Genomic DNA, 14424 nt, shown 5'->3' on the forward strand with positions numbered 1-14424 from the left:
TTATTAGGCCTATCTAGGCCTCTCTGTAGGTGAACTCCCACATATTGTGGTTATCAGGTAGTAGGCTTCACCTGGCCTCTCTGAAGGTGAGCTCCCACATACTGTGGTTGTCAGGTAACTTTTCAGTACACACGCTAAGCCTGTGTACTTTCTCAAAACCACATGGTGGTCAGTGTGCACGTGAACACTTTGCAAGATTCTGCACACTTTCTGAAATCCTATATGGTAGGGGTTACGCGCTCCGCTTCGTTCCCTTTCTTAAGATGATTAGCCCCGGGGTTCCTTGGGCTTCATTCAACCAGTGTGTATTTGTTATACACCTTAAGCACCGCCACTCAACGTGAGGGGCTGTGTGGGCAATTCTCATCTTAGGTTAGCAGTGCTCCCCTTTTCTAAAAGGGTCGCCTATGAGCATGCTGCTCAGAGCTCAGAGTCCTCCTCTCAAGGGAAACTGAATTCTCGTTTTTTTCATCAGAGCGCTCCAGTGCTACATACTGTTTTGAGACGCACTGTGAGAGCAGACATCCTGCTGAGGCAGGGGCTGAGGCTCGGGGAGTGGCGCCTTCGCACCAAGGTGTTGAAGCAGACTTGGATGAAGCAGAGTTGGAGAGGTTGGCCAGACTTGGGTGGACCGGTTTTGCGGATCGAGAGAGCATCGCACTATCCCCTCTGGCTTCCTCTGACTCATCCAGCTCCATTGGGGCTGGACGCCATGGTACAGGCGTGGCCGAGGCTTCATCTGTACGTTCCGTCCTCCAATTGCTCTGCTCCTGGGCCATTCCATCTACGAGCTGCTCTATCAGAGTGCCACGAGAGCCCCTCCTTAGAACAGTATTTGTAAATCCATGCTATGGTAAGTGTGCACATGAAGTCTTTGCACACTTTCTCAAATCCACACTGTGGTAAGTTTGCATGCTAGTACTCTGCGTTCTTTCTAAAAAAGGAGGGCTTTGTGCGGCTGCTTCGTGCCCTTTCTTGAGTCGGTTCATGCCCCGTTCATCCTGGGCGCCACTCCACCCAGGTATCCTCCGATACCTATCTAGAACAGAGCGTTGCTACTAGAGTACTGTTGGGACAGCTCTTTCGGCAAGTTTTTGCGAAAGCTAGCGGTAGCCCTGGTGTGACAGGCAAGACTTGGTAGTAGACAGTGCTAGGTTCTTAGCCGTATCCCTTTAAAGGAATCTTTAGTGATTCCAAGACTTTAGCGAGTCCCTACAGGTAAGTTGGGTATGTAGCTTAGGCCTTTGGCCATAAGGGATAATGTCATGGACAGCCGTTGAACCGTCCCAGGGGGGACTCCCGGTGAAATGGTAGAGTTGGTATTTAGTGTTTGCCATGATTCTGGCCTGCACTCCCCTCAGCATGGCGGCGTGGGTATACTGTTCCCCATAGTGTCCCCTCAGAGGACACAGTTCGAAGTTCGTCTCAGGTTACGGATGTAACCATGGTTCCCTGAGAGGGAACAAGACACTGCGTTCTCTAGCTCCCTGCAATGCTTCAGACGCAAGCTTAACGAATAAGATAAGTGACGGGTCCTACGGGCACGTATTTATAGTCGCGCTGGTAGTGACGTCAGAGGCTGTCGCCGGCCAACACGTTGGCGTTTTTCTAAGTATGCTTCAGACATGGGTAACGACGAGGTGTTCCCCATAGTGTCCCCTCAGAGGACGCAGTGTCTCATTCCCTCTCAGGGAACCATGGTTACATTCGTAACCTGAAACGTTTCTTTGCATGAGAAGCGTTCAGTTAATAACAATAACAATTCAGATCTTACAGAAAGTAGGTCACAGGTCATCCTCAGGGAAGAGTAGATGATCTCAGGAAAGTCGAACAGAGCATTTTTGCCAATTGGAGAGACTGCGGAAGTTTTCCAGTGCATGCATTTAATAAACCCAAAAATAAAATAAAAAACTGTAGTGTAAAACACAATCTGTGATCAATACAATACTATCTATTACAGTAAGGTCAGACACCTAAAATAATGCAATTTCTGTAATTCCATGTGATTTAAATGTTTTTTAGGAATAAAAATTTGATTTTGAGACATGTTTTCAGTGTTTTGCAGAGTATGTGAGTGGAGTGGAGCGGCAACAATTTCCCCTCCGCGCTCAGAGCATTTAATAATCACTCCGCTCCCGCTCCGCTCCGGGTTCACAATTTCCCGCTCCCGCTCCACTCCGCGCTCAGTGATACCAGAAACACCACTCCGCCTTCGCTCCGTGGCTAAAGTATTTCAGTATGTTTGAAATGTTATGTTCATAACATAGCCTATATTAAAATAAAAAATAAAATAACAGGAGAGTTTCAAAGTTGCTTAGGCTATTGTGTGCAAACTTTTTTTATTACCACATGCCAAACTAATAACATGGATGTCAGCATTAAAAGGTATAATTACTGTATTCTGCTGTGCAAATTTTGTTTGTGTTGAAAATAACAGTACATTTTTATTTTATCTACAGATCAATGCATTTCTTACAGATTTCTGCTCATTCAAAATCAGATACAGATTAAGTAACACTGTAAGATTACCATTGTTTGAATGCATTATTGCAAAAGCAATTGCGTGTGAATGTGCTGTAACTGTTTAAATCATGCTTCGACCCGAAAATATTAAGTAAAAGGAACAGACAAACTCTTTGAGAACTAACCTATAACTTCCCGCTCTGCTATTGTCGTCATTGTAACCTTCTGATTTAAGAGATCCATCTGTATCAAGCTATAGTTAAATATGTTTAATGTGAATACTTGCTAAATATGCAGTTATATTATGGGCCGTTGGCATGAATTGTACTCGTGATGGAGCGGTGGTGGAGCGCTCTTGGAGCTAGTGAAAACCACAACGCTCCGACTTTTAAAAAATCCGCTCCTCGCTCCTGTCAAAATCATACCGCTCCACTCCACGCTCCGCTCCCACTCCGCTCACATACTCTGGTGTTTTGGTAGATTTTGGTAGTTTATAGTGTTATTGTACTATTGTGATTTGAAAATTAGTGTTGGTTTATTTTGCAATATGTGATATTGAACATTAACTGTTTTGTCAGTTGTGTGTTGGTGCGTTAAGAGTTTAGGAATATTGTTTGAAGTATTGCAAAAATTGTCATAGTGATCGTAAAAACTGTTATGGTGAATGATCTGAACTCAACACAATTATGTTTTTACAAATTAAATAAATGTCAGAAAATGTCAGAATGTAAGTTTTATTTTCTCTCAAATTTCAAAGGTTACACAATAGAAAAGATTTTTAAAAGCACCTGGAAAATGTCAAACACATTTCGAAAAGGTCAAGAAAGCAAAGCATATTTTTTCAACAAAAATTGCAACTGTGTATTTCAATACAGAATGTAACCAAAACACTGTTGACTTGCAAATGAAACTTATATAGTAAGCCTAAAACTTTAATAGCTTAAAAAGTATTTGAGGCAGTTTGTGTGGTTTGAGCTATTCAGTTTCTTCCTGTTTTCCTGGTACCTCCTCGACATCATCATAGTCTATTATTGGAAAATAAGAGCGAATTAATTTATCAATACATACATTAAAATGCATTATAATAAAAATTCATATTAGCAGTATATTTAAATGAGATTTCATGATAAAAGAAACTGATAATTTAAAGTGATTATAAAGACTAAACGAAGGTGTTTAAAACATAAAAAAACATGTCACTCATATACTCTGAGAGATTCTTCACATCATCATACTCCTCATGAAAACACTCTGAAATAAATGTGGCTATTATTAATTACATGAAAACTATATCAGGAGTGTCCAATCCTGCTCCTGGAGGCCCACAGTCCTAACCACAATCAAACACACCTGAACCATTTGATCAAGGTCTTCAGGGTTAGAAATTTCCAGATAGGTGTTTTAGGACAAGATGGAGCTAAATTCTGCTGGAAACTGGCCCTCCAGGAGCAGGTTTGGTCATCACTGGACTACATGCTTTACATGGCATGAAAACGTGAAAAAAAAAAAAAAAACCTGTTCCAATCTAGAAGGGTGTAAATTTAATTCCACACCTGGTTTATCACTGGAAAACTGCGGTACAATGACAACATCATCATAGTTTTCTGGTAAGGCACCTAAAACAAAAACAAAGAAAAATGAAATGCATCTCTCAATTAAAATACATGTATATTTATTGTGTTAAAAGATGATAAAATAATTATAAGTCATAAACCTGTAGCATGATGTCTCACTCCAGCAGTGATTACATCATCATAGTTCTCTGGTGTGATTTGTTGCTCTTCTAAATGAGTTAAAAACAAAGAGAGAACTGACCTTAGTGCAGAAAAATATTTATTATTTGACAAGAATGAAAATGAGGCTGTGAGCGATACAAGTACAGGATCTTCAATTGATTGTACTGTTGTTTAACAAAAATTGTTCAACTGACAAAACATCTTTCCAAAAGACTTTAAAGGAACACTCCGACTTTTTGGGACTTTAGCTTATTCACAGTATCCCCCAGAGTTAGATAAGTCCATACATACCTTTTTCATTTCTGTGCATTCTGTAAGTGCTATTTGACGCTCCCACCGCTAGCCTAGCTTAGCAAAAAGACTGGATGTAAATGGATAATGGTAGCATAGTAGTCCCAATAAGTGACAAAATAATGCAAACATTTTCCTATTTACATGTTGTGGTCTGTATAGTCACAGCGTGTACAAATAACAAGGCTATATGAGACAGAGACCATTTTTAATCAATACTGGGAACTATATTCTCACTAGGTGTCAGAGTACAGCTAACGTTACTTGGGCAGAGTGGCTACTTGGGCGGAGTGATTAGCGCAGCACCCGAGACGCGCCATGGTGAGGAGCATAGAGTTCGCTCAGAGTTGGAGTAATAGAGTCAGCAATTACTAGGTAGTAAATTTATAGTGTACAATCATGGGTGTTCACTTTATTGTAAAGAGCTGTGACAATAAACAGGGGAGACTAGGTAATACTATGATGTTTCATAGAATTCCAACCAAAAACGCTGACCTGATGAATCAATGGCTACTTGTTCTGGGTATTAGTGATGGCCGATTCATGAACGAATCGTTCAATTTAACCGGTTCTTCATAGTGAACCGGTTGAACCAGTTCACCAAATCGAACTGAATTGTTTGAAACGGTTCACGTCTCCAATAAGCATTAATCCACAAATTACTTAAGCAGTTAACTTTTTTTTAACGTGACTGACACTCCCTCTGAGTCAGAATAAACCAATATCCCGGGGTAATCCATTTACTCAAACAGTACACTGAATGAAATGCTGTGAAGACCGAACTGAAGATGAACACCGAGCCGAGCCAGATAATGAACTAACACGCCCACTGCTGGAGCAGTTCTCGTTCTCGAGTCAAGAACCGGTTGCTTCAGTTTTCGGATCACCAGTACACTCAACCGAGAATCGTTTCTGTCGGACGCGTCCGAATTGAGACCCGATGAACTGATGATACTGCGCATGCGTGTAATTTTGTAAGTATTTTGTTAAACATCGGAAAGTGTGATAAAATAACTATATTTTATTTTGACCTTTTTTTTTTTTTTTTTTTTTTAGATGAATGTTTCCAATCTGTATATTGTATATAATGTATAGGCCAAATGGGTTTTCAGGGAAGTTGGACAATAATTAAGACTCTAAGACTCTTATTTTTAATAGGAATAAGGGATGATTTCTGAGATATCTGTACTGTATTTATAGTTAATGATGACACATTCACAAATTGAGTTTGTAGTAAACAGAAAATGAACACGAGTAGAGCAGCTGATGAAACTGAACTGCAGCACGTGCCGGTTAGAGCGATTCTCGTTCTCGAGTCAAGAACCGGTTGCATCGGTTTTCGGATCATCAGTACACTCAACCGAGAATCGTTTCTGTCGGACGCGTCCGAAATGAGAACCGATGAACTGATGATACTGTGCATGCGCGATTAAGCGTGAAGCCAACTGACTCACAGCATGTCTGAACCAAAGTGATTCTTTTGGTGATTGATTTTGATTCTGTACTAATGTTATGAGCGCGGGTATTTCGAGGGCTTGGATGAAGGGCAATCTGGCGAAATGTAAGTTCATTTAATAACAAATACATCGCAATGGATTATGTTTAGTAAGTGGATCATGGTTTCTGCGCTGATGACACCTAATTTATTTACTTTATATCTTCAAGACTTAAATCCTCATATGCACATTATTGCTGTTACTGTATTTGGGTGTTGTTGCAAAATTCAAATGTAAACTTTTCATGATTATGAGGTTTTTAACTGACTAAAGTTATGATTACTGACTTTATATATTTGAACGTTTGATAGACGTGACGCCATTACGTCATCGCCAATGACGTCATTACGTCGAGCGTAAAATAATCGCTGAACCGGTTTTTTCAACCGGTTTATTGAATCGAACCACCCGAAAGAACCAGTTCGCGGAAAAGAATCGAACTTCCCATCACTACTGGGTATAGTTCCAAACACACCTGTAAACACCATCACAAAGTATTTCGTTTGCTCTGAACATTTTACTGTAGACGACTATTTTGAAAAACCATGAAACGTGTGCTAAAGGATACAGCCATCCCATCGATAATAAAGATAGGACAAATTGGATCACCTGTTGCTGCGGTAAGTGTTCCGTTATGTTTTGAGATGACTAACATTAGCCATACTGTAACAGTGCAATGCTAATGTAATATAACCTTAGTAGTGACACTATTACGTGAATAGGGGCTCCGTGTATCCTCTTTATTCTTATTTTTGTGTTGTCATGAACACACTGTATCGCTCAATAACAAATAAGCAGCGCTAAATGTAACTCTCAGGACTAATACATTCAACTTGCTAATGAATTGGAGGGAGATGGGCAGTTTTATTTTTTGAGAAAATGTTTGTGAAATAGTAGGCTAACATTACTGTCTGTGGGTTCATTGTGCAAAAACTATTTCCGTGTTCGTTCTGATTCTCCCTTCGACATCAATCTGTTCGGCATCTTGTCTTACAGCTTCCAAAGTTTGTAACTCCTCGTCTGTGTATTCTGGCTCAAAACTATATGGTTCTGGATCTTGGTTTGATACAGAGTAAAATTCCTCTATGAGTCTGACAATTCCTCAAAGTCAGCCATGATCACGAGTCACGTCTAGCTAGATGGTCACGTTTGTTTTGTTTACGGAACCATCAACAGGCGTCTGGTGTGCTGCGCAAATCACTCCGCCCAGCCACTCCGCCCAAGTAACGTTAGCTTTGCTCCTACGCCTAGTGAGAATATAGTTCCCAGTATTTATACGATTAAAAATGGTCTCTGTCTTATATAGCCTTGTTATTTGTACACGCTGTGACTATACAGATCACAACATGTAAATAGGAAAATGTTTGCATTATTTTGTCACTTATTGGGATTACTATGCTACCATTATCTATTTACATCCAGTCTTTGTGCTAAGCTAGGCTAGCGGTGGGTGTGTCAGATAACTCTTACAGAACGCACAGAAATGAAAAAGGTATGTATGGACTTATCTAACTCTGGGGGATACTGTGAATAAGCTAAAGTCCCAAAAAGTCGGAGTGTTCCTTTAAGTAAACAAAAACTTTATTAAACGATGTGATCTAGGACTCTTGTACAGTGCATGCCACTGGTAAGACTGTAAGTCAGTCCCTCATAGCCTCATTTTTATCTCCATAAAAATGTTTACTAAGTAAAGTGCTTGCTAAGTAAATGTTTTTAATTAATTACGTATGCATTACACAACATACATAGGCTTGTATGTAGTCAGTAATATCACTATATTTAAAGGGATAGTTCACTAATGAAAATTCTGTCATTAATTCTGTCACATGGACTATTTTACCGATGTCCTCACTACGTTTCTAGGCCTGGGAACATTTCAGTTGCATTGCTGTCTACGCAGGGTCAGAAAGCTCTTGGATTTAATAAAAAATATCTTAATTTATGTTCTGAAGATGAACAAAGGTCTTACGGGTTTGGAACGACATGAGGGTGAGTAATTAATCACAGATTCATTTTTGGGTGAACTACACCTTTAAGTCATCTAACCTGAAAGAAACTCATCAGCATCTTCATATCCAGGCTGCTGTTCTTCAGAAAGGAAACTTCCTGTTATGGAGTAGAACCATTAGGCACATCCATAATCACAAATCAAGCAAAAACCCTACTTCCTTTAGATCGTTCAAAACTAATACTATATATTTTCAAGTAACACTCAAGGTCCCACAAACAGTGTTGTGCAAGTTACTTCCAAACTGTAATACATTATATATTACTTGTTACTGTCATTTAAAAGTAATTCCCTACATTACAATATTACTGTCTCAGAATTGTAATACGTTGCATTACCCCTGTATTACTTTTGAGTTACTTTCAGCAGAACCAACCTTGTAAAGTTTTTTTGAGTACCATCAGCGTGGCAGGAGGTGTTTTGGAGGGGGGGGTTGGATTAAACAAATAATGTGTGTGTGTGTATATATATATATATATATATATATATATATATATATATATATATATATATATATATATATATATATATATATATATATATATATTAAAGCAGAAGTTAAAGTTAAAAATGAAAATTATTAAAAAGCACTGCCTGAGTAAAAAGGCTATTTTGATTACCCCATTACACTTTACAGTTAGTGCTGTCATACAAATACACTTACTTATAGATTTAAAATTCTACATGTCACATTTAATGTCCAAATATAAATACTTCAGCAAAATGTATACATTAGAATTATTGCTCTCCTGTTTCATTGAGCTCATCTGTTTGGCGCGCATGCGCGGATGCGCTCGACTAGCGGAGAATCGCTGAAGCAAAAGCTCATGCACTTCTGACAGCAAAATGGAAATATTTCCATTGTTTTTTTTAACATTTACAGATGGAGAATATACCTGTGCAATGTAAGTTATGCATTAAGGAAAACAGCACATCTCAAACACGTCTCGCTGTCTCTGTCAGCCTCACACGCAGCCTTTCTTGTCAGAGCTTCTAACGGGGCGAGCGCGAGCCGCTTTGAACTGAAACTATAAACTATAGGCTACTAGGAAAGAAATAAAACGCAGAAATGATTTAAATGCAAAACAAACACCACAAGCAGCTATTGACTGACCACGAACAGGAAATATGACTTATTTGCTTCATATTTCGATTCTTTAATGTCTTGCGGTCTTTAGTTATTTTTTTTTCTTCTTTTCTTTGAAAAATTAAATTTTGGGCTAAAAGTGCATTGTAACGCAAACATTACTGAACATGTACCGAGTAAAATATTACTGAAATTTGATTAGTAATGCCTTACACTACTGCGTTACATCAAAAAGTTATATGTTACTGTAATGCATTACTTTTGTAACGCGTTACTCCCAACACTGCCCAAAATGAATCAATGTGTTTTGTTCAGGGTTTCTGCAGGGTTTAATCAGTCAAATTTAAGACTTTTTAAGACCTTTTTATGACCATTAGGATTTGAATTTATGACCTACACGAATTACGATAAATAACTTCAGTCATTAAAATTCCTTTCAAAAATCTTTTTTTTAAATTATTGACTTTCATTGAAAGTAACAAGTTTTATTATTAAAAGAGTTATTCTATTATTTCTTAAGATTAAGAAACTGAAGCCTTCGCCACGTTCGCCTTCTTTTTCTTGAGTATCAAGAACACAGGAACACTTAACAATTGTAACATTGTAAAGTAAAAATTATTTTATGGCATTACTTTCCAAAATAACAAGTGTTATTGGTGTTTAGTCACAGTATTCAACACCCACTGGACGTAGCTGGGGTCAGCGGGGACCCGGTGAAGGTGGTTCCAGTGGCCTGTTTGAAATTGTTTAATTTGTATGTTCGTTCATTTTTATTTATTTGTGCTATTTACACAATGTTGAAGTTTTTTTTTGTTGAAGTGGGTGTCAAGGTACAGCAACTGAATAATTAAATGTAAAATAGCACTGGATAGTCTTCAATGTAAAAATGAAACATACAATCAAATCGGACACCTTGAACATTTCTCACATTATTAGTTTATTTGCTATTGCTTCTAAAATGGTTATAAAATATGACACGAACTTAGAGTTAAACTCTGTCAGAAATTCGTCTTGATAATGTCATAACTTTGATAGAAATCTACGTAATCAACCAATACTACAGACAACTGTTATTATGACAATATTTACACAACTATCAATACTTTGTTGACCAATTACCAAGCAATGCTTCATTTTGTTCAGACTGTGGTGTGAAAAGCTTTCATTAGCAATTCAGAAAAAAAAACACATAAGCAATGCATGGTGCTTTATAAGGTGCTGAATAATTTTTGTTCCCAATTTTATATATAGATAAATAGATAAAACATTTATATCTATCTATTTCACTAATAGTTCACTGTATGAAGATTCTTTGGATATAATATGTCACAGTTTGCTAATACTCACTTACATAAATGTATTAGTGTCCTTTACCTACTAGTAAAATATGTATATCAAAAATTATATCTGGAGTCTGGATAATTTTTGGTTTGACTGTGCATAAATTCTTGTTAAAACTACAAAGTAATGGAGTCAAGAGCAGTGAGTGATTTTTCTTTCATTTTCTTGGATTAACATTACAGCAGCCAGTAGCTAAATTAGGCGCGGTCACTTTATTAAGAGACGATGAACGCATCTTTTTCCTCAACTGTTTACTTTCACTTAAGAAATAACTGACAAATAAATATGTTTTTTCGAGCATACTTTCCAAGGCGGGTATTTTGACATATTTTGTATGTATTTGTCGGCACAAGAGCAAAAAGAAGCAAATTCGGTGTACAAGCGTTTTGAGACGCCTTTCTCAGCGTGAGCCCTGAACACCTGAACACCGTGGTAATGAATTGGGCTCTTTCACATCCTTTTGTTTGTTCAAAACTGCGATTAGTATTTGTTCGTTCATGTGCAGGAGGGACTGTCCGTGACACGCGGCTCTCTCTCCGCACCGAACACAGAGCGTGCGAGTAACCAGCTAACGTTACTCAGTTCAGCTTTTCCGCGTCTTGTGTTTGGATGCCTGATACCGATTGTTAGCGACGGGCTTGAGCCAGCTACTAAACGCACCATCTTCGAGCCATAGATCGTTAAAGGTACATTTTCCCATTGTGATAGCCAGGATGATTTAAATTAAGCTAAGCAGTGACTCAGTATGATACAGTATGTTCAGAGTTCGCGCAGGTTTCTGTGAAAGTCCTTCTGACAAGTCTGTATGCTGGCGCATGGACCTAGTAGTTCTGGAGCACTGTGATACCAGTGTAATACCACCCAGATTCCTCATACAGAACTACAACAGGCAAAACAAATGAATGCCGTTGCCGCTGCGAGCGCATTTTGATAGAAAACAAATTAATGGACTGGCATATCAATTTAAGAAGTGGCTAAATGTTTTTTATAACCTTGTATGGAAAAACCAGACGTTTTTATGATTTTTTATGGCCTTAAATTCTTATTGTTAAATTTATGACATTTTATGACTTTTTATGACCCCGCGGATACCCTGTTTGTTCTACTCATCCCTCAGTACTAAATGATTACACTCTTGAACTAAACAAATTTGACACGATGACACTCACCCCTCTGAGTGAAGAGACTGTGTCTATTTGTGGGTCTGTGCTGAATCTCCTCATAAAGGGCCTCATTCGTCATCCTGTGTTTTCTCTTTGAGAGAGCTGTGAGTGTAGACAGACAAACCTGCTGTCAGTTCACAACACATGACTGATCACACACTGAATAAGACACAATATGACAGTCTCTGGATCTCTCATACCTCTCCTCATCACTGTGTTCTGATGAATCAGTATAAGCAGTGGCACTGAGAGCAGTAAGAGGAAAACTCCCAGAACGATCACAAGCACTGGGAGAGACTCTGGTGGAGGAGTTTGTGAAGGAGAGAATGATTTCACTGAAGGAGAAACTGATGATGTCGTGGCAGGAGTAGTGGACACTGACAAATCTGACAAATCTGTCAAAACAGACACAAAACACATTAAAAACCATGCAAATACACAAATATTCACTCTAAAATGATCAAATGAATGTTATTCTTTAGTATTTGTTGTGACCTGCACAGGTGAGTGTAACAAGCTTCTTGCGGAAGCAGTCAGTGTGGTTATTCAGGGAGAGGGGACAGTCCCACAGGTGAATCTCATTCCCTCTGCATTCGACTTTGTTCATCCACACAACACCTTCACCAGCACCAAAGGTTGAATTCCCATCAGCCCTCAGTGCTGCTCCACAACCCAGCTGCCTGCAGACCACCTGAGCATCGCTGATGTCCCACTGATCATCACAGACTGAGCCCCACACAGCGTTATGATACACCTCCAGCCTCCCAGAGCACCGGCGGTCCCTTCCACGCAGTCTGAGAGGAAGATGGTCTGAAATAAATGTGACTCATCAGTTCTCACTTACCAGCTAGACAATTCACAACTATATGGTGAACAAAAAGCAAATAGCCATTTATTTATTATTGCTCTTATTACAAAAACAAAACCTACTCACTTGAACACTGTCTCTGGTGAGGATATGCTGAACATGTCAGATGACTCTGAGGAAGATTCTTTTTCTCTGTGATTATAGCATGCAAGACTCAACAAACCTCTGATTTAGATGGAAACTAAACTTTTATGAAAATTCAACAACAAACAATACTGTGCTTGGTTTGCTGAAATAAAATCAATCAAAAATCAAGAAATTAAATTATTATTACCAAAGCAATTGATATTGGCCACCTCATTATCATAACAGTTGTTCTGGCCCCAGGGTAAGGATGGACACTGCCACAATGTCCCATCGTGTTTTCGACAACTAAGATGATCTAACCAATAAGGAGCAGATCTCAGTCCCACTGAATATCTTGGTTCACTGCTAGATCTTCCACAGTTCAGCTCTTGACAGATCAGACTTGCTGTGTCTCTATCCATCTTGTTGTAACATATATTTCCCCAGGATCCATTGTAGAAAACCTCCACATTCCCTTCACAGCCCTCAGTTAATCTGACCTCTCTAAACTCTAGATAGAAAAGTGTGAATTAATACAATTGGATTCAGGTTGTGCTAAACCTTAAATACCACTTAAATAACTTAAGACAATTCTAATGCATGCTGCAAACACTGACAGAATTAAAAAATATTACCGGACCCAATATGTTACAGTATTAAATGTAGGCTGTTTCTTTGATAAAAATTTCCTCTAGTATACTGTTTACCTGAGCACACTACTCCTACATCCTCCTTGTGTATGCAGTCATGTTTTCCCCAGCCTGGAGAAGAGCAGCTCCACAGGGACGTCTCATTCCCCTCACACTCCACCTCATCCAGCCATATGTGTCCAGAACCAGGACCAAACCAGGCTGGTACCTGCTGGTTACTGAGGGCCACTCCACACTGCAGCTGTCTGCACACCACATGAGCATCTTTAATATCCCAGGAGTCATCACACACTGTCCCCCATGAGCCACTGTGAAAAACCTCCAGCCTCCCTGCACAGTCTCCCCCAGAACCCACCAGCCTGATGGACCCCCGACCTGATATTCAGGGAAAGAAAAACACATTATTGATCAAGAAACAATTGAATAATCTGCCCAGATGTTGTTCTTCTCACCGATGCAGGTGATTGACAGCTGTTGTGTGGAGCTGCAGTTGAGAGTTTGTGGAGAGCTGCAGTTCCCCAGATGAGCTTCACTCCCAGAGCACTGGAAGCCCGTCACACACTCATGACTGTGTTCAGGACTGGATGAAGAGGAGCTGTAGAAGTTCAGCACAGAGCCACAGCCCAGCTGTCTGCAGACCACAGAGGATTCAGTGAGACTCCAGGAGTCCAGCAGAACTCTCCTCCAGACCTGATGGATGAAAACTTCCACATCCCCCTCACACTGTCTCTCTCCAGACAACCGCACAAGACCGTCATGAAGAGCCAGAGAGGAATCTGAGTGAAAGATCTGACATTTTACAAAAATGCTGCAAGTTTGAGAATAAAACATTTTATATATTAATAAATCAATTCAGTAATAAATGAAAGTGCATAAATCTTTCAGTCTGAAATAAAGGTGAAACAAATGTGAGATGAAATATTGTATTTCTATTATTGAGTCTTTGAGCAATATGAACTCACCAGAGCAGATGACTCCAACATCTCGACTATGAGAACGTTCAGCTCGACTCCATGAAGAGATGGAACATTCTGAGAGTTTTGTTTCATTCCCGTCACAATCAAACACATCAGCCCAGATTTCATTGTTTCCCTCTCCAAACCAGTCTGATCCCACAACAGACACAACAATCCCACAATTCAGCTGTCTACAGAGGACACTGGCAGCTCTCATATCCCAGCATGCATCGCACACTGTGCCCCACTCATTGAGGAACTGAAGCTCCACTCTTCCAGAACAAGAGTCTGAACCATTT

At 39.4% G+C, this 14424-nt stretch overlaps 1 protein-coding gene across 1 annotated transcript; it reads right to left on the minus strand.

Moving 5' to 3' along the window:
* Positions 1–3259: 3259 nt before the first annotated feature.
* LOC113081288 (antigen WC1.1-like) lies at positions 3260–13363 on the minus strand. Its single transcript, XM_026253365.1, has 10 exons — positions 13227–13363; positions 12728–13030; positions 12520–12585; positions 12081–12395; positions 11786–11980; positions 11592–11687; positions 8033–8092; positions 4178–4246; positions 4017–4079; positions 3260–3488 (listed from the first exon to the last, which is right to left on the minus strand). Exons 2-10 carry the CDS (start codon positions 12939–12941, stop codon positions 3439–3441), a joined length of 1128 nt encoding a protein of 375 aa, XP_026109150.1. The 5' UTR covers positions 12942–13030; positions 13227–13363; the 3' UTR covers positions 3260–3438.
* Between the last annotated feature and the right edge of the window lie 1061 nt (positions 13364–14424).

Source organism: Carassius auratus, unplaced genomic scaffold, assembly GCF_003368295.1.
Source record: "Carassius auratus strain Wakin unplaced genomic scaffold, ASM336829v1 scaf_tig00033656, whole genome shotgun sequence".
NCBI lineage: Eukaryota > Metazoa > Chordata > Actinopteri > Cypriniformes > Cyprinidae > Carassius > Carassius auratus.